Source organism: Chelmon rostratus, chromosome 11 (assembly GCF_017976325.1).
Source record: "Chelmon rostratus isolate fCheRos1 chromosome 11, fCheRos1.pri, whole genome shotgun sequence".
Lineage (NCBI taxonomy): Eukaryota > Metazoa > Chordata > Actinopteri > Chaetodontiformes > Chaetodontidae > Chelmon > Chelmon rostratus.
In genome coordinates, this window is record NC_055668.1 from 22292163 (window position 1) to 22320003 (window position 27841).

At 41.5% G+C, this 27841-nt stretch overlaps 1 protein-coding gene across 4 annotated transcripts in view; it reads right to left on the bottom strand.

Annotated features, from left to right (window-relative positions):
- ehbp1 (EH domain binding protein 1) overlaps nucleotides 1-27841 on the bottom strand; it is a 147346-nt gene that overhangs the window by 103796 nt on the left and 15709 nt on the right. For all 4 annotated transcript variants that reach the window (XM_041947114.1, XM_041947113.1, XM_041947112.1 and 1 more), the window contains exons 3-5: nucleotides 20095-20152; nucleotides 19904-19999; nucleotides 16250-16303 (exon numbers count right to left, since the gene is read on the bottom strand). In XM_041947114.1, coding sequence (XP_041803048.1) covers nucleotides 16250-16303; nucleotides 19904-19999; nucleotides 20095-20152 — 208 coding nt within the window. The remainder of the gene's footprint in view (nucleotides 1-16249; nucleotides 16304-19903; nucleotides 20000-20094; nucleotides 20153-27841) is intronic.

Here is a 27841-nt window from a genome sequence, read left to right on the forward strand (position 1 = left end):
AGTGGGAGAGAGAGAGAAAGGACAGGAAAAAAGAGATGATAGAAAGAAGGAGGGAGGGGTGGTGGCTGCATGCTGCCCCCTAGCTGCACATCTGCCCAACTGCAGCATCAGACCAACAGTTAGCTCTGACTTCCAGCTATGCATTATGTCAGACAAACTAGGCCACATGTGAGAAGACACAAGGAAAGCACCAAAAAACAAGAGCAATCAAACCTGAAACCTGCTTACAATGTACTGTCTAATTAATTTTATAACTTTCATTTAAGAAGGATGTGTTTGTATTAGAGTACCAGCCCTGCCCCACTCCCCTGGTGCCAGCTGGCCCGAGATCGATCCACAGATGCTCCCCTGGTGGGGGGGCAGGGGTCAGGGCAGGAAGGGTGCCCGGGGGTCCTGTTGAATCTCTCTGCCCCAAAATGCCAATGGGACGGGCCGGAGGAAGGAGGCGTAGGGATCCTTTTGTCACAGAGATGGATTAATTAGGCTGAGTGCTAAAAGAACCAAGAACCTCGAGGCTTTATTATAGACCTGACTCCACAGACACACACACACACAGTTGGGCAGAGTGAGCACATGATGAATAAAAAGAAAGTGCACATGACACACGCATACACGCATACACACACACCAATCAGGTAATGGTTTTCTAACACAGGTCACCAGTCAATTGGTTTCTAAATATAATAAACTGCACCATATTGATCCATAACTCACCATTTTTACTGACAATTCACATGTCACCATTATCTATTCTTAGACTGATCATGTTCTCAAATTTCTGTGGTAACTGGGGGAACCAGAGACCTGCAAAAGGTACAAATATTAGTACATTAATTTTAATTTTGACAGCTTTCTTGTTCTGTCGTGCTCCTCCTTGTCAATAGCTCAAGTGAGTGTGGCGATGTGCAGTATGTTGTTGAGGAAGACAGAAGATAAAGACATGACTCTGGTATCACAACTATGATGATAAGTGATGAATCACTGGTTCCACATCAAGCAGATGATTATCTGACTTAAGCCTGCTGCCACAAAACAAAACAATCCTAAAACTGGAGGAAAGGGACAACTTGAGGTCAGTTACACTCAGACTACAATAAGACTGCAGCTCATCCACAAGTCACATATCTGATGTTGTATTTTTTCATCACACTATGGCAGTATATGGTAATCAGACGCACTATGAAAGATGTACCAGAAACATTCAATGTTCTTGAGAGTTTCTGGCCACATTCTACTGTTTTTTTTCTCTCGATCTCTTGTTCTTCTCTTTTTATGGTATGTGTTAATTGTAAAGCAATGTAAAACAAAACCTAAACCCCCAAGCAGATAATATGAATATAGTGTCAACAAATATTCCACTCCACACGAAACTGTACACAGGCCTTCGTAATTTGTATTCACATGGTTCAGGAAAAATAAAAGCCAAACTCAATTTACCCTATAGAATAACCCTGAGGTGGCACCGATTAGCCCTCCGCCCCAACACCCAAAATCAGCTGGCTCTGGTTGAATTCAGCAGTCAGCAGATTGGACGTGGGGGGAGCACTGTGCTATTCCTCTTGCCTCAAGGTCACAGTTATTGGAAATGGAGACATCCAATGTGCTCAGATCTCTCTTTGAATCCGCACACAATGGAGTGATTCCTCTGTGTCAATTTGGCCTCCCCTGATAACTGATAAGGTGGGCCTTTTTACATACCACCTATGAATACTGCACTATAGGCATAGGCGCACACACACGCGTGCGCTCACACACACACACACACAGATTAAGACCAATTTATTCATCTGCGACTATTATATGTAAGGATTTATTTTTTTCCCCAAGCGGTGTGTATGTGTGTGTATTTTTAAAGGCAACAATGGACATAAAAGGCATGCAACACTATCACTGCGGTTATGTGAATTACAATAACAATGGTCTTAATAATGGTATGAACTGTGCAAATGGCTTTTGTGTGTATTGTCACATGAACACACACACACACTGGCACAAACCCAGAAAAACAGGACCATAGGATTTCTCTTCACTACAACCATATTCTGGATCAGATTTAACTTAAACCACCCAAAATGGAAATGTCTGTTGCTGACCACCTTCTTGACCCATTGGGCGTGAACAACAAAAAATAACAAGGTTGCTAGACAGTTGAGGGATAGTGAGAGAGGGATGTGAGTGAAAAGAGTGAGAGAAGAGCGATTAGTCACAACAATTGCAGGATTAGGTTTGTTTTAAAGGAAAGGACGGCAGATTACAGCACAGTGTGTGCCGTGGTTTTGGCTAAATATGGTTTAGAATGACACTGATTTTGTATAAAACTAAGAAACTGGATATGGGACAGGCTGGCGTGCGCCTACTGCCAGGTACAGTACAGAGCTACGCTCAGGAGACAAGAGAAGCAGACTCATAGGTGACAACCACTGTGCATCAACAACTGGAAGCAAAAACTCACAACTGCGTGAAGACTCCAAATCTCATGAAAGCTTTGTGAAGATCTAAAGACAGGATTCGTCATGAGACAAAGAGCCACAATTCCAGCTACCAGTATACTTCCTCAACAGTAGCCATTTTGTAGCTGAGCCTGACATGTGACCTAACTGTGGCGAGGGCCACATAAAAACCTTCTCAAAGACTTATTTATAAATTGTCACATTTTCAATTTAAGCAAGTATATCTCCATCATTTTTTGCTGGATGTAAAACACTGCAACATGGCAAGCTGGCCACCTTTCCTCAGAGAGGATGACTGTTTGCTAAAATCCATTAAAAAAGCCCTTAGGAATCAAGTGGGCAATCCCTGTTATCATGTCAAGTTGCTGCTTTAATTCATTTCATCTGATTTCTTAACAGGTGATGTCTCTTCTGTTGCTTCTAAACCTAATATTCTTTGTTTGCCAGGCAGAAGACTCTATTTATCACACATATTGATAATCACTCAGTGAAGAAAACCTAACCAAGTGTGTTTTTACGTGTAAAAGAGAGGAAAGAAAGGGAGGGAGTTAGAGAGAGAGAGAGAGAGAGAGAGAGAGCGAGAGGAATGCCTTTAATGCAGGGTTGCCTCTGATAGCAACAGATGAAAGGAGGAGAGTCACAAGCCAGCCAGCCCTTAAAAGGTCTAATCAAAACTGGGAGAGGAGACTGTTTTATTGGGGACTAATCTCTTGTTAGCTTCCAACAACAAGCCAAGAGCCCACACAAATACACTGAAGAACAGCAAGATTCCAGAGGTTTAAACAAGATTAATGAAACCTCCAGATATGAAAGTGATCATCTCTACACCAAACAGCAGGCTGAAGGACAGTCGCTCTAACCACAAAATAATCATCTGGATTCCTTCATGCTCCCTGACCTTCTCGATGAGGTCACACTTGACGAGAGTGTGTTTATGTCATTACGATGCGCTCTATTTGAGAATGTGTTTCTGAGACGCTGTAGAGATGCACCTGACACACACTTGGTAGTGAATAAATTGCAACAGCTACACCGGAAATTTACATTGAATCTCTTTTTAAAACTGGAAAAGAGAGAGTGGGAAAAGCAAGAGAATGGACACATATTTAAAGTGAATATATTAAAGGCAATTATGCAAGCTGGACATCATAAGGACCTCTTTCGGATCAGAGCTAAGCTATGGTGAGAACAGTACATTGTAAACACTGGGTCTGCAACTAACAATCTTATTAAAAAAAATATATATATATTTAATTTACAGTTAAATAAAATGAGAAAAACAGCAGATCCTCAGTGCTGAGAAGCTGGAACCAGTAAATGTCCGGCATCTTTGTTTGCAGATCTGCAGATCAACTGATTGGCTAATCGTTTCCACAACAGCAATCGTTACACAGAGATGTGCCATTGTCATTTAACTTTTCTAATTAGTCTGCATCACAATTCATAACCACTGAAAATGCTTAGATGGACACCAAGCCAGTATCTCATATCCCCTCTTTCTCCCTTCATTTCTGTCCCTCCCACCCTGCCTCCCTCTCTCTCGTCTTATCAGTGTGTCCAGGGTGCCCTCCTCTCTTCGACTCTCATGGTCTTTCTTTTGGGTGGCCCTCGGTGCCCCCACACACACACTCAGACCCAGAGCATGCACTTCAGACAGGGGGCTAATGGGAAAATAAATTACCAGCAGGCAAAAGCCCTGGCTCTGCACTTCTGCTGGAGAGAGAGAAAGGGACACAGCGGGTTTGGAAAAGAAGAGGGGTGGTCAAGAAATGGAAGGAGAGAAGGGGAGAGAAGACGAAAGTGAAAGAGAGGTGGATAGCAAGGAGACTGATGGAAAGAAAAGTAGAGACAAGGGAAAAGATGGGGAAAATGAGGGAGAGGGGGTGATGGAGAAAGAAAGACCGGGAGAGGGGGTGGGGAGAGATAGATAGGTCGACAGGATTATAGCAAGAGTTCATCCCTGGTCTATGAAGTGCCTGCTCATCACTTTTCCCACCATTTCACCATCTCTGGCCATCATAGAGGCCTAAAATGGCCAATAACATCACCACCCACACACCCACTGAGCCAATACCTTTAGCTACTGTATCTGGGATTGATTACTCCCCCTGCATGAAGCAGCAGTTCAGATATCAGGACGGCAGATTCACCATGGCGGCAGACATCGGTGGAGGTGTATGTGCGTGTCCAGCAAAAATGGTGTCCAAAATTGGACAGATCTGAGTGCATGAAAGATGTTGGAGTCGTCGTTGTTGTGTGTGTGTGTGTGTGTGTGTGTGTGTGTGTGTGTGTGTGTAACGAAATGAATGGTGGTAATGGTCAATCACCAAAGTTCTTGCGAACTTTCACCTGATTTTATAGTACACACTGACACAAAAGACACATCAATGGCAGGAAATGTAAAAAAAAATAAGGCAGAATTGATTCAATACCAACAAAATCTATTTGAATGTGTAACAGTGAATGCAAGAAATTAATCTCTGGCAGGTACAAGATAATGACAATTCTGGCTTTTATTCATAGAACATTTTTGAAAAAGGTGTTAGAAAGTGCTTTGGATACCATTAACTGTGAAATCCCAGGAGTCGAATCTTCTGACCATTTACACTTGCTTTAACAACAAAATTCTTAGTTCCATCTTGCCTTAGCGTCACTACCAGATAACAGAGAAGAGGATGCTGAGACGCTCAGGGGTTTGATTGATTAAACTCCCAGTAACATCTCATCCTGAACTATAATTCAGAGATATCAAATGGTCATTTCCAGGTAAAGACAACACAACAACACAGATTTTTTGGGGAACATGCACTGCATTCTCACTTTGAGGATCTGTTTGTTTTAGCTGTTTTAACCAGGCTGCTGAGATCTGACAGAGCCATGATAGGGGCCTAATCCAGAGCAAAGCTGATTTGCGTGTGTGTGTTGGAGGGGGGGTTAAGATGGCCTGTGACAAGAAACAATTGCCCCAAGTGAGAGTCTGCCTCTCTCCCACCCTGCTCCATGACAAAGGTGTACTCTCCATGCTAAGTGACAAATCTGGGGAGACAAAGAGCATTAGCAGGGTGATGCTCTGCTTCAGTGCCTCTGATTGTGGCCAACTCAAAGAGAATCTAATATGGATTTTAAAAAGAGGAGAGGGAGAGATTAGAATGAAAGAGAAACAATGAACACCTTCTACCAAGGGGGAATTAGTGGAGGGATTGGATAAGGAGCTGGTGTGCCTTAGTGTGTGTGTGTGTGTGTGTGTGTGTGTGTGTGTGTGTGTGTGTGTGTGTGTGTGTGTGTGTGTGTGTGTGCATGGGTGAGCACTTGTTCTTTGAAACTCCTTTTCCACAAAAGAACAATAGGGTTCCCCAGTTCTGTTAATGTGCATCTACATGCGAGACAGACTGACAAAAACACAAGCCGCTGCCTCTCACATTAAAATATGTACATCGTGGAAGACAATTTAGTCGGTCATCTTTCTCACAGATGCCTCATCACCAATAAGCATGGGGGGGTCACTATACTGCCTCCACAGCCATTCTACTCATGTCAACTGATAACACAAGAGTTGATTAAGACATTTACAAAAAAAGAGCTAAATACAAATGTTGCAGATTGTTTTGATCTGTATTGATGTATTTTTTTTTTTTTGTTACACTTTTGCTTGAAGAAAGTGTATGACTGTGTCCTGTGACCACATCTCAATACCCATGAGTGTCCACCTTTACTGCAAGTCGCCTCGAGTTCCTGACCCCATCCTCTCAGGGTGCGGTACTACAAGTACAGATTTATATCCCAAACAGAGACAGAGACATGTTTGGGGATCAGTCTAACTGTCAGTGGCTGGCTTAGCACTGGCATCGGAGCACATCACAAGACCCTATTCATTGCCACTTAGCAGAACAGTCGCCTCGGTTTGCCAGTAACTGTGTGTGTGTGTGTGTGTGTGTGTGTGTGTGTGTGTGTGTGTGTGTGTGTGTTCACTCCCTAAAATGCTCAATACACAAACACACACTCGCACGTACTCACTGTGAGCGGATCTCAAGGAGATAATGTCAAACAAGTCACCCTACACACAAGTTTAACCTAAGTTCACAAACCTCTCCGTGCGTGCGTGCACATATTCTTTCACCACCACCACCCACCCACACATCCCACGAAGGTACCAAGCCAAAGATCCGCCTACGCAGGCCCAGCGGGTCAAGCTTGTGGATAAACAGGGGGATTTGCAGAGGGCAGTGTTTTGTGGGCCACACAGGCCTGTCTCCATCACGAGCAGCCATCTTAAGTCGCACAAAGAAAAAATAAATAACCGGGAGATGGAGATAATAACTGTTCCGCTGTCGTTGTCCAATCGTGCCTAACATCACACCAGAACTGTCTGACCACCCATCATCGCCATGTAAGACATGACACCAAAAACAAGGTGGGGTGAGGACGAAGACAGGGAGGAAGCGTCTGATTAGAGTAGACCATGGAGGAGGGCAGGTGACAGGATGTGAGGCCATGAGGTGACAGAGGACGACCTCAGAGATGACTGATAACAGAGGGCGTGGCAGCCAGAGTGTAGCCCTCAGAAACTATCTTAAAAATGGAAGATTAAGAGACATGGACAGACATGGAAAATGGCTCCATGATAGGAAATGGTTCAATAAATAATTCAAGACAACTGGGGGTGTCTGCCAACATTCCTCAATGTTTAAACAAATCTCACGAATAATTTAAGATCATATCTACATTTTTATAAAAGTTCTGCAACTTGAGGGACTGCAGTGGGTTTGTAGTTGGACATCAGGTTTTGCACACAAAATTTAAAGAAGAGAAACAGTCAATTAATGGCATTTACAACTACAAGTGAACAAATAACATGCCTTGAATTAACAGCATCTTAGTCCAGCTCCTTCCTCATTATTTTGTCTCCCTCTTCTCCCCCGTTCACTTCACTGTTGCTGGTTCATCCTACACCAACCCCAAAAACACCTGATACAGTAGACACCTCTGCTGAACCTTGCAAGTGTGTGTGTGTGAGTTTTCTGGGTCAGCTTGGGGACAGGAGGCAGTAACAGGAGGAGGAGGTACAGCCTGTTTTCTAGACTGGCACAAGCCTGTACACAGTGAGCTGGCAGCCCCTGCAGGGCCCAGACAGGCTTGGCCTGGGACACCAGCCACCATCATACTGTAACAGCACTGAGGTTTCTTTGGGTTCATATTCTGGTCCCTGAAATTTTCACTGAAATAAATGTGCAATATGCTAGACAATGAGTTTATGAGGTATGTGTCATAAACCTCTTCAATACCAACAATATTTTGTGTTTAACACTCATTTTTACAATGTTATGGAACACAGATGTTGATTTGCTTTTGCTATTTGGTATACATAAAATAACTGGTAGGTTAGCATGAGCAACAACAACCACCATAGCTGAACAGACAATGAGAAAAGGAACAACTACAGAGACACAAACTTCATTGAACTGGTACAATAATTAGTTTTATAGTTTTATATAACTTTGTTTGCCTCTTTGTCTTGAAGAACGTGCAAGTTGTGACTGTTTAAACTGTGACTGACAAGTTCCTTCAGTGGCAGGGATGCCACTACGCGAACAGATCTGGATGCACAGTTATTAGATTATCAGTCTAAAGGTCTTGCCCCCTAAACATGATGCATTCCCCCACTTTTGACCAAACAATCACAATATCTCTGGCTTGTCACAGTAGCAACCTTTTATGCATCAAGTGTGTATTTCTCAGTGGTGAGGTGCATCATCGTCCATTTAAGCTTTCCCATAATATTGAACACATGGTATGATCCGCAGTTTGTAACATCAACATCTAAAGTCAAAACACACACACCAACTTAGGCTCTTAGGTCTATCATGTGAAGGCCACACAGGTGGGAATCCGGATGTTTCCCACTTGTGTTTTGATGTATATTTTGGGGTCAAACGTCACACTGTATGAGGCAAAACAAAAACCTGTTTGGACTGGTTTAGACTCTGCATGTGTGTGTATGGGCTAGAAATGTATCTATATGTGTCTGTGTCTGTGTGTGAGATTATATACTGTACGTATGTGTACATATGCCGTAAGCCTGTGTATGTGCATATTTGTACATATGCAAGGGACACATTGTGTGTATGACATACTGTACATATGACTCTGTGTGCATGTGGGTGTGTGTGTGTTTGCTGCAGTGTCTGGTGACATCTGCTGCGTTGTTGGCTGGGAGCAGAGCACAGTGGGCTGCAGGAGCCTCAGACTAAGGAGATGAAAGCCGAGGTCACAACCTGGACCAGTGGGACAAGACACACTCGCTCAGACAACACACAAATACAAAGTCACACATGCAAACGGAAAGACATACACACAGACTGCATGCACATGGCACACGCACACATCAAACATATGTCTCTCACACACACAGCATGCAGGGGGCATACAAGAACACAAGGACGAGACTAAAGAATAAACAGGGCAAAGATAAAACTGTTAAGCAGACAAAACAATACGTAGAGAGACTAAATACAAAGCTACACACACACACACACACCCCAACATAGAGAGAAAGGGGGGAAAAAACTGACAGTAAGAAATAGATGATGCAAGCACAGAAGCAAAACCCCACATCATCAGGGGCAACAGTTTAATCAGTTTAATTAACAAACACATGCATGTACTGTGTGCATGTAAGCAAAAACACACACACACACACAGATAGAAGATATGGTGTGTGCCAAGTGATAGTGTGCCAAAAGCTGTACAAAGCAGGGTGTGTCTGTGTGTAGAAGCCTATACGTGTGTGCTAGAAAAGACATATGAATAGATTTATTAAGGTTATTTTGTCATTCAGTCATTTAATCCTTCAATCTATAAAATACCAGAAAATAATCAAAGGCTGCCAGAGCTCAAGCAACAGCTTCAGTTTTTTGTTGTGTTTGGCCAATAAATCCCAAAATTTACAATGATACGAAGCATTTGAGAAGCTGGATAATCAATAAATTGATTGTGTTAATTATACAAATAAACAGTCTCCCAAACGGCCGCCACCTGCCACGTTCAGACACAGATACAGGCACACAAAAATACAACACCTGCACATTGACATAGCTACAGAGACACACACACCTCATGGCGGTGGTAGCAGTTAGTCAGCAGACCAGCCATGTGATGGGGTGGTGTGGTGTGGTGTGGATTAGGGGCCAGTAAGCCTATTAGGGCGACAGGAGGGACCACCCGGCCTCCACAGCCACCTACAGCCCACTAACACACACACACACACACACACACACACACACACACACACACACACACACACATAACAACAAAAAATATAGTACTCCAGACGCAGGTGCAGTTTCTCACCAAAGACAGCAAAGATATCAACACGCACATAAACAAAGAGACAGATACACATACTTTTCCTTTTTCTTTTTTCTGTGAGCTTTAATGTGAGGACTAATTTGCTCTATATTGTTTCAGAGTGCGTGTGTGTGCGCATGTGTGTCTTCATTTTCTTGTTCAGCCTACAATACTGTCTGTGCTCCAGTGAACAAAAATAATACACGTTAGCTGCATAGTGGCAGAAAATGACAGCATTTAGAGTTGTAATAGTTATGTGTGTGCGACTCCAGCGTGTACTTTCTGTGTGTTTGTGGTTGTGTGTTTGTGTCTGCATAGGGAGGGGTCCAGGCATGGGGGGGTAATCGCTAGCATCTGTTGCCTCTCCTCAGGGCGATTAATTAGATTAAATTAATTTGGAAAGCGTGTGTGAATGTGTGACCCACACTCAGAACCCCCCACCCCCCCCCACACACACACACACTCACACACTCGGCCTTCCTACAGTGACACACTCACACTCACACACACACATCCTAATTTACATCCTTCCAGCTTTTAACTATACAGAATATATTATTTAAAATTAGCACTGTGAGCACACATGAACAACACGAGCGAACACACACTCTCTTCTTTCTGACACAATAAATTAGGCCTTTTGAGTTCCCAAACTATTTAAGAAATGGGAAACGAGCAAAGGTGAAAACTTTGGAGACACCCGCGTGCACACGAGTGCAAATTAATCCCAATTTGTCGGCCTCGGCACGAGAGAAACTTTTGGGATTTCATACTTCATACCAGCTTTTGTCACCTTTGCGTGAATAGCCGAGGGCTGAAATAATTGTGTTTTTCTTCCCCGAGGCCCGGTCGGCGCTCACAAGCCACTGGCCTACGTAATGTGTTCCAGACAGAGAGAGGGGAGGGGGGGCAGTTTACACACCATGGCTATGGGTACAATACATAGAGATGGTTGTGTGTGTGTGTGTGTGTGTGTGTGTGTGTGTGTGTGTGTGTGTGTGTGTGTGTGTGTGTGTGTGTAAAGGTGATGGAGGTAGGTCGGCCTGTGTAACTGTGTGTGTGTGTGGCTGGGTGTCATGGTTTTTCACTGTGTGTGTCATGAGATGAGTGTGTGTCAGCATGTGACGGTGTGTGACTGTATGAGCGTGCACAAGTGGGAGGTATGTGGCGTGGAAATGGCCTTAATGGAGTTGGACGTGGTCCACAATAGACAGGACATCACCTCAGAGAGAGGACTGAAAGAGACTGAAAGGAAAAGAGATGGAGAAGGGAAAAGAAAGCGGTAACAACATGGCCGAAGGGGTGCCAGAAACATCATCGTAGGCCATGATTTTAAAAATCCCTCAACTCACAGTACATAGCCAAATAAATCAAACATTGGGCTATACATGTTATATTAAGCTGACATTTGTCATCAAGTGTAATGAGCTGTTGAATGAACAGTGTTCCCACATCCTTTCTCAGATGTCCAGATATTCCATTTAAGTAAAACGAAGTCACTAACTAACTAATTCACCAGGTTTTTAACCATTTTACTATATGGGCGTGTGACAAACATTTTCCCTTTATTCAGCAGAAAAACACCCATGATGCAATGCTTGTGTAGGTTTAAAGTATTAAAAGAGGCGGTTAAAAGGTTTGACTACTTAAAGTGGCTATTTCAAAATCGATATTTAAAATGTGGAAACATGCTGCAGACAAGCTGTCAAACAGTGTGAGCGGTGATTTGGCAGAGCGGCCATAGATTTGGAAATTCCTTCTTTGCTGAGTGACATTGATGTAATGTGAGTGAAAAAGGGTGAAGTATGACTTGGAGGGAGAGAGATGGGGAGGAGCAGGGAGAGCGGGCCTTGGAGTGTGTGTCACTGTATATTCAATGTATTCAGACATGATAGCTCCTCACTTCAAATATAACAGCCCTGTGTGTGTGTGTGTGTGTGTGTGTGTATTTAAATCCTCCCACAAAGCTTTGAAGATGAGGAAAGTTGGTCATCTGCAGCTTTGGTTGATATGCAAACGCAGAGAGAATACACACAGACATACATACACACATTAACCCCCCCCTCCTCAATGCACATACACACACACAAAAGAGCCAGTCAGCACAATGCCTTCAAATATAGCTGTCCAATCTTTTGACTCTCAATTTGCCCACCTTTTTGATAATACGTGCCTATTTGAAAAAGGGTGAAAGGCAAGGGTAGCATGCAATTTAGAGATACTACTGTGTAGCCATTTTCAGCCTGCCACCTCTACCCCCCCCCCCCACCCCCCCCACCCCCCCCCACCCCCTCGTCTCTCCATTGCTTTCTCTCTCACTCTTTCTCCATCTTTTGATTATGCGATTCGCCTTGGCAGACGAACAAATAGAAGAGAGAAAAAGGTAGTGTTTGACACTGCCATTTTCAATGACAAAATACAATCTAACCAGGGCCAGTAATTCGACGGGGAGGGATTAGCCTAGCACGAGGTTGGGCCCCCAGATTAAGACGAAGCCACAGCGCGGGGATCTTGAATTTCATCATCTCCAGCGCTCGGGCACAATGGCGTATTCTTCCCCTTTCTCCTTCGCCGTCTGATGAGGGGTCAGGAGAACTCACCTCTCCTCTTCCTCTGTTCCTCCTCAGAGCAGCCCTCACCACTGCATTCATTCATCCCTCCTGACTTTATATTATCTTAGATACCTGGAAGGTGGGGGTGGTGTGTGAGCAGGGGGATCTGAGCTGTCCATACACTCATGCAAAGTCATATGAAAATATGATCAGACACATCAAACATTTAATATGTTTGTATAATGTTATATCTTTGTTCAATGATGCATCAAAACAAACATATAAGCACATGCAGCCACACAAAATACCTTTCCTTCTGACACACACACACAGACAAACACAGGTGACAGAAAGGGGTGATCAAACAGATTTAACGGAGAATGTTAGAAAAAGGGCTTTCCAGCTATTAGGGTAGACTGCCCTCTTGTGGTCAGTTTATATAGTTCTTTATAATAAAAAATTCTAATAATATACTGGATTGTCTTTTCAATCAAAAGGCACTCTAGACTTTGTTAAGGCTTTCGGCACATTTCAGGCATTAACATAACTCGCTCAGTTTTACATCACACATGGAAATATGTAATATATGTAAGGGTGAGAACGATTACTTGATCAGGATGTTGTTCCTTTGCAAACCTTCCTTCATATGTACAACTGTTTTTCACATTAGTATTGGTGAAAGTACTAGATTAAAAATGGTCTAATTCACAGCAGAGCACCAATCAGAGAGAAAACAAATGTCTTAAGAACTTGGTTGCTTCTATATAAAAGCTGCTAATGCATGGACAAAAATGCATGATGACACACCACTGCAATATCGGGTGTCTCTGATGAATTAGGCCACGTGGATGAAGCTAATGTACATTTGAAGTGTCATAATGTGTTAATGGAAAATCTAACTTGACTCCATTAGTAAATCTGACTCATGCTTACTATGGTTTTAAGCATTCAGCATACAAAGAGAAAAATAAGCTAGATAAGAGGATATATATATATATATATATATAAAAATTGAGAGAGAGAGCACCATGCAACTTCACAGCTCCCTAAAAAGCATAACAAAAAGTATAATACTTTTTACATAACACAAACCTTCAACCTCAGCCATAGTCTTCTCTAATTTTGTTCTTGCTATGATTCATCATTGCTCCCCCTCTCCAGTATGTCAGGGTATAATGTTGCCTTCTCACTCTCCTCCCTCCCTGCCTTCTTCCCTTCTTCCCTCCTTCCTCTGTGCTCTCCATTCCTGCTGTCAGGCTGGTGTGGCTTTGATCTTTCTGTCATTAGTCAGGTATGCAGAGACAGGCAAACCCACAAACTTGTCTTTTTCTCTCCCTTTCTTGCTCTCTTTTTGCTTTCTCCCACGCTCTGTCCAGACAACACCGGCTGACCTGCTTGTCTTCTCAGCTTTCTATCAAAGAGAGAAAGGTGGAGTAGTTTCTGCTGTCGTTTCTTTGAGCTTGATGTGCACAGAAAGTGACAGTGGCAAAGCACTTAGCCAGCCAGCTCTCTTAAAATCCTCTCTATCCTTGTTGATCACTAGTGATACCCCCCTCTCTCGACAGTCAAAAAGTTTACACATCAGAGCATTTCGTAGCTTGTATCAGCTTTGACAGTATCATTAAAAATGTATTAGCTCATGTTGGTCACTCTCATAAATGTCATCTGAGAACCTCTTAAGCATTGCTGAAGTTTAAAGATTAACGGTCTACGACGTAACACGTAATGTAACGCAGTAAATCTGTAGCTGAAAAGTGTAAGATAGCAATAACTTTATAAACACTGTTAAAAGCTTTTATGCCAGAAAACAAAAACTCTCAAAAACTCAAAATTGCCATAACATGCAACACTTGCTTTGAATGAATATGAGCACCAGACAGAGAGACTTGAACACTTCAAGAGCTTGACCTGAAAGGGAGGTCAGGCTGCTCCTGTGATATGTGTCACAGGACAAGCATGTGTGACAGCATGGACCCACCCCATCCAAGTGAATCCTTACAAGATCAAAAGGCACTGCTCTGTGGCAAATCATGACCTCTGATCTCGCAGAATCACAGAGCAAAAGAAATGATCATGCACAGATTTAGCACAATGACTGTCAGTAGAGTGATACTGAGATGTGCGGTTATGTTTTTCCTTCAAAGTCAGAGTACAAACTGATTCTAATGGAGACAACATTTCTCTAAGAGTTTAGGAGACGCTACATAACAGCTCTGCCACAGAAAGTATTAGTCATACGTTTTTGAATAACTATTCTACCAAAGGCTGAGACAATGTGCAAGTACAATGTCTCATTTGTGCAACTTGTCTGTATTACTTAGCGACACCCAGTCACAGAACTGGTGCCAGCACATATATAGAACACAGCAAATCACTTCTGAACAGCAAGTTCCCAGTTTCCTGGCAGACCACTGATGCATGTCAAAAATAGTCCCCCTTTTCTCTCTCTTTTCCTCTCTTTCTTCAATCCAACCATCCCACTTTCCCAAACAGCTCAATCAATTCCTCTCTCTTCTCCACCTTCCCTGTATTTGGTTATTCACCCTGAGTCCTAGTTTTCATCTAATATACCTACACGCCATCCTTTCTGGCACCATTCCTCCCCGCTGTTACCAAAAAACAAAGAAAAAAAAATAAAGTGACTGTTGCATTATGAAAAGGAGGTTTTTGTTGTGGTAACGACGAATGAACAAATACATAAATCAGTAAATAAATGGATGCACAACTTAGTAACACTGGTTGTGGAACGCATTTGCAAGTTGTAACTCGATGTTTCACAAGCACACCTGAAGTTTTTGGCAACAAGATGTGGCCTGTAAATGACACTCCACTAAATCGATATCGAAATCCAGGCTGTTACTATAATAAACAAACACACACCTATGAAAACAGTCATGCATTTATGACAACATGTAGGGTTCTATGATTTCTGCCATGTAGAACACGCAGAAAAAGTCACATTTTCATTAACAAATCAAATTTGATAATGACAAGCAAATCTACTGTGAAACACAGACTGAAAGAGGTCCTCTGAGAGAGAGCCAGCGCAATACCAAAAGCAAGAGCTTATCAGTTCAACAAACTCTCAGAGGCTCAACCACATCAATTGTTTGCTGAGGACTGTGGCTTTGGGCATAGATAGATAATTAGATAAAATTAAAAAGCTGTGTCCGTTTTCGTAGCGTTGTCTGAAAATGAGAGTAGCCTCTATCAGACCCCCTTATCTGCTGTATATGGAGGCTGTCCTGCAGAAGATCCATTTGCTAAAAATATATTGCAATGTTGTGTCACATCAAATTCATTAATATTCATTACATTTTTTATATTTTCTTGTTGAATTGTTGAAATCATCCTGAAGTCATCCACCACATGATTAGACTCACTTTCTGATGACCAAATGTGCTTTAATTGTAAAACACAGAATGCAGAAGAATTAAAATTGAAATGACTGATCCTGGGAAAAAAAACAATAATGATAATAAATGGAAAAAAATGGAATGGATTTCATTTTCATGGGGCCCTGGACATGATGCAACTCGGCACTTGTGATTTAATCTAAGAGTTACCATCTACACTTAGAGAAGCATGTAATAGCACAGTCTGACCACATGGTGGCAGAACCTTCATATGTAATATAAAGAGGATATACACCTTGAAAATAGCTGAAATATGGAATTTATGTCTATGTTTTGTTTTTTGTTGAAGATATTATCACCAGTTATGGTAAATGACAGACCAGGTGCCTCTAAGCAAGGCACCCAATCATACAGTACCTATCTTCCCCCCATGAGGTTAAAAAAATACAAAAACAAAAATGAAGTGCACTAAAATACAACGACTATGTGTCAATGCAACAACAAAGATAAAAAAAACAAAAGGACAAAGACATAATTCAGTACTCACATTTTCAATGACAAACGTCCACTCTTTGTCTTCAAACTCCTCTGCATGGGGGTCCTGCAAAGGCGATGGAAAAAACAAATGCTTATGTTCATCATACAGACCATATTGGCATGGACTGCAAACAGGACACAACATCTAAAGCAAGGCTCACTAGTTCTGATAGCAAACTTGAATTAATCTCATTAACTGCAGATTTTCATTTTGGTCATAACTGTGCCAGTAGACTTGCAGCACAAAACCTGCAACACAGAAAACCCCCAGTTTATGAGTGACAGCTCATCTGCTCTCTCTTTTTATTCTCTCTTTACTCTCACTCTACTCACCCACTGACCTGGTTTGTCTGTCCTCCTTCTCTTTGCATATATGTGTTGAATGTTTTCAATTAATGAGGTAACTTTTAATCACATCATAATGAGCTACTGACTCTTTGCCTTGTCGCAACCACCACTTTCTCTGTGTACTCAATTACCAGTTTATCAGGTACAATTAGCTAAAATAATGCAGTAATGTGTTCAACTGTTTTGCGTTGCGTTGAGTTGACTTTGTGTGGTGGCAGCCTGCTAGCCATGGTGGCAGGAAAATAAAAGTACCATAACAGAGAGAGTTGTGACATTCCACAACACAGATTGAATCTCAACTCTGCTCGTTTCACTCCGACACTCAAACGAGGAGACACAGAAAAACAGTGTGGTGTTACATCACAGGGGTTAAGAGGTCTGCAGAGATGATCTCTCTGGAGGAAACGCAGCCCAAAGAGATGAAGGTCATAAAACATTTTTTAATGAGAAGTGGGAGCAACCAACAACGGACAGTCCCATGATTAGTTAGTTTACGAGACAAGCCAGACAATGTTCTGTTTGGAATGGAGGGAACATGCTTCGGATGCCAGTAAGAGAGCTAATAGTTTCATAATGAGGACATAAAACCTAAAATGTGAAGACATAAAAACACCACAAATTGTCCAAATGCCACATGCAGGTATGAAAGATAGTACAGGGACAAACAGCCCCAGATGACACCACTGACATGAATGCACTAATGAGCCAAAAGAAGCCCAGTTGGAGAAGGTGAGTATATTGTTTCGGAATGCCCACGCAATTGCAAAATATCAATACAAAATATTAGATGTTTCTTTCTCCATCTTTCTGCCATTCTAGTCCATTTCGCCTCTCTGTTGCTATACTATACTCACATCTCCATCTTATCTCACTTCCTGCCTATTAAGCTGTGAGATGATGAGAGGAGACAGTAATGAAGGCAGCAAGACAGCAGGCAGCCCTGTCTTACACTGTTGGCATAAGCGATCTTCACTGCCCTCCAGGAGCACAGACAGAAGCACATGCACACGACCACAAATCACCTCTGGACACACAAATCGAAGCTAATCAGCCCCCTAAAGTGAAAATTTCTACAACCAAGTAAACACAGAAATCAGTTGCTCAATATAGCTTCTTGAATTTGCTGCATTTCTTTGACTCATACTATCAGAAAATAAATATCAACCACCAAAATGATTTAATTCAATACATCACTTTGGGCTCTGGTAGCATGGGATTGCCATTTGGTGTAATTATTCTTTTATATTTATATTATTAAATATTGCCATTAGATTTTGCCTTTTACAGCCAAAATGATAAATCAATAAAATCTAAAATTGAGTATGACTGTTGCTGCCCCAGTGCTACACGTGCACATGCACACAAGCAGCCACATGCACTGATGGCCTTTCTGTCTGACTCTGCCTGTGACACACTCCAGGAAATCAATATTCCTGCAGTCTGGCGCAACAGTCAAACACAACCCCCATATGGGCGCAAACACACACAGAAAGCCACCCCTCTGTATTTTAAATCCTTCATTGCTACATAAACTACTTCTAAAAGCCAACAGAGCATGACATTACTAGCCATCTCAGTTTATGGTGTGGTCTACGGTGTTTTAGTGCTGCTGGTAAATATCAGCTATAGATTAAGATTAGATAAGATTCTTCTAATATAGAATCTTCATAGATAAAATATTTAAAATCTATGTTGTTGTGCAAGCAAACATTAGCCATTCTACAGGTTTGGGAAACACAGATGTGTTATAAAAAAATCACAAAGCATGTGCATAGTGTTTTGCTTGGCTGGTACTCAGTGTCCATTCTGTTCTGTGAACATTGTCTCTGTTAGGATTGATTCTGTCTACGGTGCCAGCAGTCAAAAGGCTGCCCAGTTAAGTTACTTATTAATTTCAGTCTTTCCTTGGCATTTACAAAGTTCAGCTAAGGCTGCACGCTGGCATACATCTCCCTGATGTACAGGCTACAATACTGGTGAGCTCAGCTGTTTTCACAGCAGCGCTTCAGGCCAGACAGAAGTGTGAGAGCATCTCCAAATCACTGCTAGCCTTTGCTTTAACCTTCAGTTGACACACAGCAGAAATATTTCAATTGTCACTGAGTGTAGATTTTTATAGATTTAGACTGCCATTAAGCAATATTTTTATACATAATTAAGGGCTACTTACATTGGGGAACTCGAGAGGCAAATGGCCAAAACTTTTGCAGCAGCGGTTGCGAAACCTTTACATTCAGTCTACGTAAGCTGATGGTTTATCAGGGCTGTGTTCGTCTGCTAGCAGTCAAAAATGGCTTCATTTTCACTTTAGTGGCTGTAGACTGTTGTAGCACAGACAACAAGCTTTTAGATTGCAGAGGCGAGGTTATTTGATTTGTGGTTTTATTGTACAAATGTGGGTGAATTGTGCCTTCAGTGGCCTTGCTTTGGGTCTCATTAAAAAAAACAGCTTTATTACTTCCTCTGGGACAGGAAGTGGAAGTGGGCCCAGAATAGAGAGACAATGACATGCACAGTAGTGTTAAACAAGTATAGACCTAGAGAGCTGAGCCAGTACACATTGAAGTTTTTTCAGTGTGTACTTTTAACTAGCCGATATCAGCGTGCCCAAAGGTCTGGAGACCATGACTCCTATCTTTCACTGTGTGTGAGTCCAGATGAAGCATCTATTTAAGACAGTTAGAGAGGTAACAAGACACTGGGCTCTGAGCTAGCCTGTCAGCGCAGAGGCCAGCATGTTTAAATAAGCCAGGCACAGTGACAGATACTTTCTGTACATATGCACCATTTACAGACACAACTGTATTACCATACTGGACCATCCAGTCATTCAATAAATTTAAAAAAGTCCAAATTTTAATCTGCTCACCTGACCAAATTGCCCAAATTACTTTCAGGTACAAAGTAAAATATGTCAAGATCAAACATTCTGTGCAGACATATAGGTAACAGCATTTTCTGTTTCTCAAAATGAAGACAAAATTTCCCATAAAACGTATTATTGCGGACAAATTTGCTTTCACTAAAGTAATTTCAGAACTCACACACTTAATGTTATTAATCTATTACTTATGACAAAATAAAATACATTGTGCTGCTTCAGGTGTCACCCATTTATGGAAATCAAACTAATCCTAAACATCTACATTTGGTCCAAAATTTTGAGGTGAGGTCAGTGTGAAGATCTCTCGAATTATTTTTGTAGGTTACCATTTCTGCTATTCACTGGCAATAAAGACCCTCGTGTTCCGTTAACAACCCTAGTCCACCCTAAACATAGACATGCTTGTCTCAGTGCAAAACAGCTGTGGCCTACCTTAAAAAGAGTGACAGTGATCTCAATGTTCTCTGGTACAGGCCACACCACCACTCCTCTGTAGGGATTTTTGATGCCAGGCTGCCAGCTGTGGGACTGCAGGACACAAAGACAGAAGAACAAAAAAATGCATAGTTGCAAGTGAGAAACTTTCAATTTTGTTTTAAGAATGCCACTTATCAAATACAAACCTTGGAGGATTTCCGTCGACTTCTGCGTGTCCAAACCACCACCAGTTTGTCTGGTTGCCTGTGATGAAGGAGAGAAAAGACAGATGAGCAAAAAAGACAAAAGGTATTTATTCATCAATCCACCCATCTCTGTGCCTCCATCTACATGCACATCAACATGTTAAAATTGTCATTCCAATTGATCAGAGCTCGTACCTTAACAAATTTTAAAAGCCTCTGCTTTGCACACACACACCAATAACAACAACACGTACACACATCTGCACTACCACTCATGGTATGAATAAATCATGAATGAGATGAACCCTGACTTTGTCTCTGTGGACTGCAGCACACACAGAAACACACACACAAGAGGTTTGTGTGACAGGAAAAACACTGAAGGAGGCAGAGGGTTAAGACAACCTAACCGAATCCAGGTCAGAGTCCCACTGCACTGACAAGTGACAGGAGAACAACTGCAGCCTGACACTTAAAAATGAATTAAATCAAATAGCAGTGAAAGTGGAGAAGTTTGGAAAGGCAAAACCGTTAAGTCCAAAACACAGCTGAAATAATCCATCCCACAGAAAACGAGTGACAGACAACATACATAAGACAAACAGAGGGCCAATGCTTTTACAGAGCAGTAGCCAACCCTCATACACACGCATGCACACACAGTTGCAAACAAACCTGCATTGCACAACTATTTTGTGCTATTTTGTCATGAAATCCTCCTTTCTTATAGTCAGCCTGGGACTCAACCAAAACACAGCCACAGCTAGCTACCTGTCAAGTTGGCAAGCTTGCCCCTGCTCACCTGTCACTCCTGGTGCATGTGTAAGAACACAGAACACTTCTGAAGCTGAAATGTTAATTTTTGCATTGAAAGTAACACTTTGTCATGATATGAAACCTTTAATAGTAATATTTATGCTTTAGTAGGGAAGCCCTGGTTCAGGACCAGCCTGACAGTGTTCTTATTAACCAGATTTGGGCATTGGCCATGATGTGACTATTACCTTCATTCACACACTTTTGACTAATTTGGGAAAAGAGAGGCCCTGTGTTGGATCTGTACTTGGCAGATACCCTGAAGTGAGATATTGGAAACAGTATCTGGAACCAAAAAGTTGGATCTGTGCATCCCAATATTATAGTCCAAACCCAAACCTGGCTTACCTAAGTAAAGGGCCTTTATAAATATACATTTGCATTCCAAATCCTAGTACTCTGCATAGGTTAAACCATGCTTTGGCTTTTGGTCAAAGACAAGCAGCAGCAGATGCCAATCAACAAGATTGTCGGCCAAAAGGAGAGTCAGGGTTTAAGTCCCTGTATTGGCAAGTATCCACCCCATGCTCTTAAGCTCTCCAGCTCCAGCTACCAAGCTGTCACACTGTAACTGAGCCTGACCTCTGACCTCACCATGGACAAAAGAAAGAAAGCAAATTGCCCAGCAGGGATCAATTAAAATCATTTTACTCTATTCTGTCAGGCTCTGTTAGAGCCTGACCGATAAGTTGTCCAGGCCAATACCAGGGTTGGACCACAAATAAAAATTAATTGAAATACAGAAAGGTCAAAGATATGGTTCAGATAATTTAGAAACCATGTCACCACATAGATTGTGCACCAGAGTACTGACATGTTATTTTTCAACAGCAAAATGAATGAGTATCTTGGTCACAATTCTTCAAAAACTACTATACTATATATATATATATATATATATATATATAGAGAGAGAGAGAGAGAGAGAGAGGCTACCCCCCCTACTCCTCTGGTTTTCTTTTCTCACCCTTATAGTGTTACTGTTATGCCAGTTGTGTTTGGATGTGTGACAAATTTGATAAATAGTTGATATGAAAAACAAAATGAATATTGGCTGATACATTGTTATTAAACCCTCAAACATCAATATTCCAGTACTGGTCAAGCTGTCTTTTACTGTTTTTTGCCAAGTCAACTACTTTACACTTCAATTAGAGGTGAGAATGCCACATATTGGTTGGCAAGGAATCATGACAGCTCACAAAAATATAGCCAACATGTGGTGATGTTAAACCTCTACAGCGTGTGCCAATATCAATGTATTAATGGGTTTGAGATATAGCTGTCTGGATTGTGTGCACAGACTCCAAACATAGCTAGCATAACACTGGGTTTATGTGTGCATGGGCCCTTGTGTCAAAGACTCTTGAAGAACAACAGCAAAGTAGCCATTCTGGGTAAAGAATGACTGACTCTGTGACAGAGAGAGAGAGAAGACACAGAAGAGAGGAAAAGAGGGAAGAAAGAAGAAAACAGAGGGACAGAAAGAAGGGAAGAGGACGGGTGAGAGGGAAAAGAGAGGGAGAATGACAAGCAACAATTTCAGCCTTGAGGAGAGGCCTTACATAGAGAAGCTATTGTCCAACAACACAGGCCATATCAGAGAACATGCACGTGCACGCAAGCACATGCGCACACACATACACAAATTATACCAGCCCCTTATGTTTTTTCCCTTTGTACAGTACTTGATGTGCTATGAGAAAAATTTCAACCATTCGCCTGCAGGCTAACAGATTTCTTCACACTTTTTGGTGTCTTTCTCATGTTCAGCAGCTTCAGCCTCAGGGCTGCATGTTGCTTCTGTGTTTTACAGGAATCGATGAGCCATCAGAGAGGAATGCCACAACAGAAAAACAAATGTGATGAAGATGGCCACAGAGAACCCTGTTCATCATGACACGTGTTTAGCAGCCCTCCCTTACACAAAAAGCTATTTCAAAACCAAGGCCTTCAGTTTGCACTGACTTACAATAGACAGGTTAGGTTAAACATGTGGCAATACATATGTTTCTTTGCAATAATTTGGTAGTGCATTTTGAGCTGCTGATGGAAAGGCTCAGACTGTGTCCCATCATTTAATTGGATGGATTTTACCGGATGTAGAACAAACAAAAGGGTTTTTGTTTCAGTATTTGCTTCCATAAGTGAATCTGAGCACCTCTTGCATTCGTCAGATATCATGTATAACCAGATTACTTATGTAGTATGCGGTCTATACAAAAAAAAAAACATATCTAACTGTCTGTATCTGGGAAAGAGAGGTGGAAATTAATGAGAAAAAAGAATTAAACAAGCATGCACATGTGTGTCATTAAGTCTGGTCTATAGCTCAGATATGACAAAAGAAAAAAAAAGCAGAGACAAAAATGTAAAAAATGACCAACACATGGTTTTCAGAAGCTGAAGTAAATCTGTGATAGCCTGTGCACGTGTGTTTGTTAGCATGCATGTGTGTGTGTGTGTGTGAGAGAGAGAGAGTGAGACAGGGCAGATAAAAGTGAAAGTGGGTCAGCAAGCTAAGCAGGAGCTGAGACTAGAGCCCTCCAAGAGGAGTGACACAATACACAGATAAACCCTCCTACATTTACATTTAAGCCATTTAGCCACAGCTGCTTCCACACACACCTGCAATTAGTGAGCATGTGGGTATGTTTGCCTCAAAGACACTTTAGCATCGCAGCAGGTACGAAAAAACAAACTGTTGAAGGAATCCATCATTCTGCAGTAACTGTAGAGGACATGCTTTATGTTGATATATTTTCACACACACCACGTGCCAGCTACATTACCAGTTACAGACTCTTCTCTGTGTAGATCTTTTAACTGCCATTTTTTTTGTTTTCAATGCTGTACATTCTTTTGAATTAGATCGTCTTTAGAACCATTTCATAGGTTAATCCTGCTTTCTAAAAAAAATATTTTACACAACCTAAATTACACAGTCAGCTTCATGCTGCTTGAACATATTTTTGGGGATGTGTATTACACTTTGTCTACTCTAGCTGTGCAGCGGAGGCAGCATCACAGTAGCGACTGCAGTTCTCCATCAGTGACTACACTGTATCTGCTTAGCCACAGTCCTGCTAAGCACTCTGCAGCATTAATACATCGCTCACAGCTCGATACAAAATTGTGTGCTTATGGGAAAGTATTAAAAAACTTACATGTATTATGCTTATGCTGCAGTTACACACATAAAGATCAAGTAAAGCAGAGCAGGTGTAGACTGCAGTGCTGAGGTGCACTGGTTAAAAACAAAGTGAATCTATTCCATGAGATGGATGTCAGAGGGAAGACAGAGGGAAGACAGAAGGATGCACCTGAAATGAGTCTGTACAGTTAATTATTTAGTCTTTATGGAGCTCAGGGTAACAGATTAATGGTTTCACAATCATTAAACCTAGATATCTGGCTCGTAGAACAATATGTGTTACTTAAAAGACACATAAGATATAAAATTAATGTTAGTTCTTCAAAAAAAAAATTGCTTTGCACTTGTGGCAAAACAGTTGAGGCCTGCATGGCTGGAAGTGAAGGGTGTGTCAGGATGTTGCGGCTGCCCTATCTTTCCTGTAGGCAGAGGGAAGGAACCACTTCACATTTGATATGACGGCCACCCGACCAGCCGTGTAGACACGCACGCACGCACAAACACACAAATTACAAACCCCAACACACAGCAGGGTAGGGCTCAATTTAGTTCAGTGGTAAAGTGATAAAATGTAGCTGAGTTACAAACTGATAAGTGATCGTATCTTGCATTTTTAAGAACACAATACTGACTGGCAACTTCCAAATTCCAAGAGGGAAAGCTGTACACTTAATATTAATATCTATCTTTATCATTGAATCTGCTGAAGGAAAATGACAGAATTGTCATATTGTTAGCAATTTAGCATTTTATTGCTTATATGTACCCGTAGTTCATCCTCAGAAAGGGAAGAAAACGGTCATAGGCAGATTAAAAAGTAGGCAGCTAAAATGAAAAAAGTAGTTCTTAGATGGCACTCCAAACCGTCACCTAGGGCCTGAGTGTACTTCCCAAAGGGACGCTTACACATCTACAGGCACAACTGACAGAAAGTTCTGTTTGAACTACTTTCTAGAGTGCACTTGGAAGGACATGTTCCACACGGTTCCAAATAAATGTTCCACAGACATACTCCATAGCTTGTTATAGCGTAGTGCCAATTTGGAGGTGCACAGATGCCCACAAGGAGCCTACGTGTACACCCTCTGATGACAAAATTTACATCACGCAGACCCTAGCGGACCCTTGGACACAGTCATTTAGCTAGTTAGAACAACTCTCGGGTGTGTAATCTAATTCTAATAAAAATTCAGTCTCAACGTTCAGCTGTCTTACTTGAGGGGTCATTTTGTTTGTCTGAGAGAGATAAGGAGTTGTTAAGGTTGATAACCATGGTGTGAAGAAATTAAGCTGGCAGTCAGGGTAACAGGGAAGGAAGGATAGATATTAGAGTGTGAGCGTGTGTGTGCATGTGCGTGTTTTAGAGAGACAGGCAACTAAAAGCAGATACTGTATAATCCCGACTAAATGCTGACATTACTCAGAGGAGGAAGCTTTGACGTCTGCCGACAGACTTCCTGTCTGCCTGTCAATCACAGGCATTAGGAGACAGGAAAATGTAGATTTGTTTGTGCTGTAATACAGCAGTGGTGAAAGATGAAACTATCACAGACTACAGCACTGCGATGCATACTTAAACAGACACTCTGCTGCAATACACACAGGCACACTGATATGAAGTCTCTCAGACTATCACGAGATATGTAATTCCACATCATGGTAACAGTACATATTACAGTATAGTAGCTGTTATGTAAATTCAATTTAAAACAACCATACTGTACCATACTTCATCACAACTTGTATCCAGTGTTTGAAAGCTTTTACATTTGCTTTTCTAAACACCATATGTATCCTGTCTCACCTACAGAAAATATTGAATTTTAGGCTTCCAACACAGCAATGGTAAATGCTTGGATTAAACAGCAGGACACAACCCCTGCAGATACTGCAGACTCAGCTGTCCCATTGGGGGATCTCTCTTTGGCTTGCATAGCCCGAGGTTCCCCAAGTAAGCACTGCAAGAGATATTGTCATTTTCCTGTACAGACAGAGGGCTTAAGAATGATGGGGTCAGGTGGACTTCATTACATTATGAACATTTTTTTTTACAAAAAATCTTTTTAGACTTGCTTGTGATATAGGGTTGTTTGAAGGACTATCTGTAGTAAATACACTTAGAATACCTCAATATTCAGTAACATTGACCAGAACTGAATGGAAGAAAATTGGTGTCACCTAAAGAAATTTAAACTGCAGCAGCAGATCTCACACTTTGACTTGGGATATCTGAGATCTGCAGTGGTAGAGGACCACAGCCATGGACGCTTTTTACCAAAGAGGTAACACAGTGACAGCTAAAACGCTTTCAAAATACTGTTTACTCAAAAATGTAACAGACGCATCATAAAAAGCTAAGCTAAAACATTTTTTTTTGTTTTTTTTTTACACCTGACCTACTTGCCAATTTCTGATAAAGCAAAGACAGCATCAATAGGTTGAGACTGGGAAGAGACAAATGAGAAAGGGAAAAGAGGAAGAAGCAGAGAAGGAGGACTGCTCTCGTTTTGCTATGCCATCAGTCAGACTGTGGTCTTCACTATCAAGACAGATGTAGCAGCGCAAACACAATCTGTGTGACTGTCACTTCCCAGACTGCCTGATAAACTGAACACATGCCACGCAAACCCACACATACTGGGCATGATTTGAAAAGGAAAAGTATAAATCTAAATCTACATTAAACCTGTGTTATGCAGTGTTCACAAGGTGTGTCAAGCACTGAACGTCCTCACTGAATGCTAAGTAGGTCTCCTTTTATGATTTTTCCCCCAAGCGAAACTCTGACTTTGTTTCAAGTATTTGTTCAATAAGTTTGCATCTGCCCTAATATTTGTCATTTCTTTTAACTGTTTCAGATAAGATTTTATTAATAAAGTACCTATTCATCTCAAAACTTCTGAAACTTTTTGTCTGCCAAAAAAACTTGTCACCTTTGGAATCCAAAGTGAAAAGCGTTTGGTCTGGTCTTCGAGAAGGACAAAAACTGCCAATTTGACCTTTAAGACACCAGGATCTGCATATGCAGAATTTGAGGTGTGTGTGTCACTGAGCTCTTCTGGTCTGCACTGACAGTCAGTTAACCAGTGTGTATGTGGCAGCCAAGAGCTGGGTCATGACACAGAGTTAATGTTCAAAGCATTAAAGCCACATTCAAGTGTCTAGAGTGAAAGCTAAAGCACCTCACTAATCAGCTTGCTTGACTGTGCTTGTTTGCATGTTTGTGTACCGTGTAACTGTTGTGCTGTAACTGCAGTCGAAGGTCTGGGAGGGCCACTTCCTGTAACTGTAAAATGATCTTAAAATCAAACCGATTAAACAAAAGAAATGTTCAATAAATAATGAGACTATGTATTAAGTGTGTGGCCATGTGTATATATGCAACATTATTCTACTGTCATACAGACAGTAAACATCTTTTACCTTATGTTTAAATTTGAAATTTCTATGAATGACACACTATTTTCTTGGATCCAAACATTTCGACCCATTTTCTATATGTTTTATGGCCAGATTTGAAGATTTTTCACTGATGATTAACGCATTTCACTGATCCCACTGCCCATCTGGATACAGTTGTGTCATATAACTCTTTTGATGAAGACTATTGTTAACATCAATAAAGTATTTGATGTGACAAATGATCAACAACTGAAAAAGCTACAGTGAGGTGTGAACTGGGACAGCAAAAACCTTTTTCCAGACATTTACAGACTTCATTATTCCCAGTGAGGGCCTAAACACATCAAGCGTGAACACTCTTTTTGAAGCAGCTGT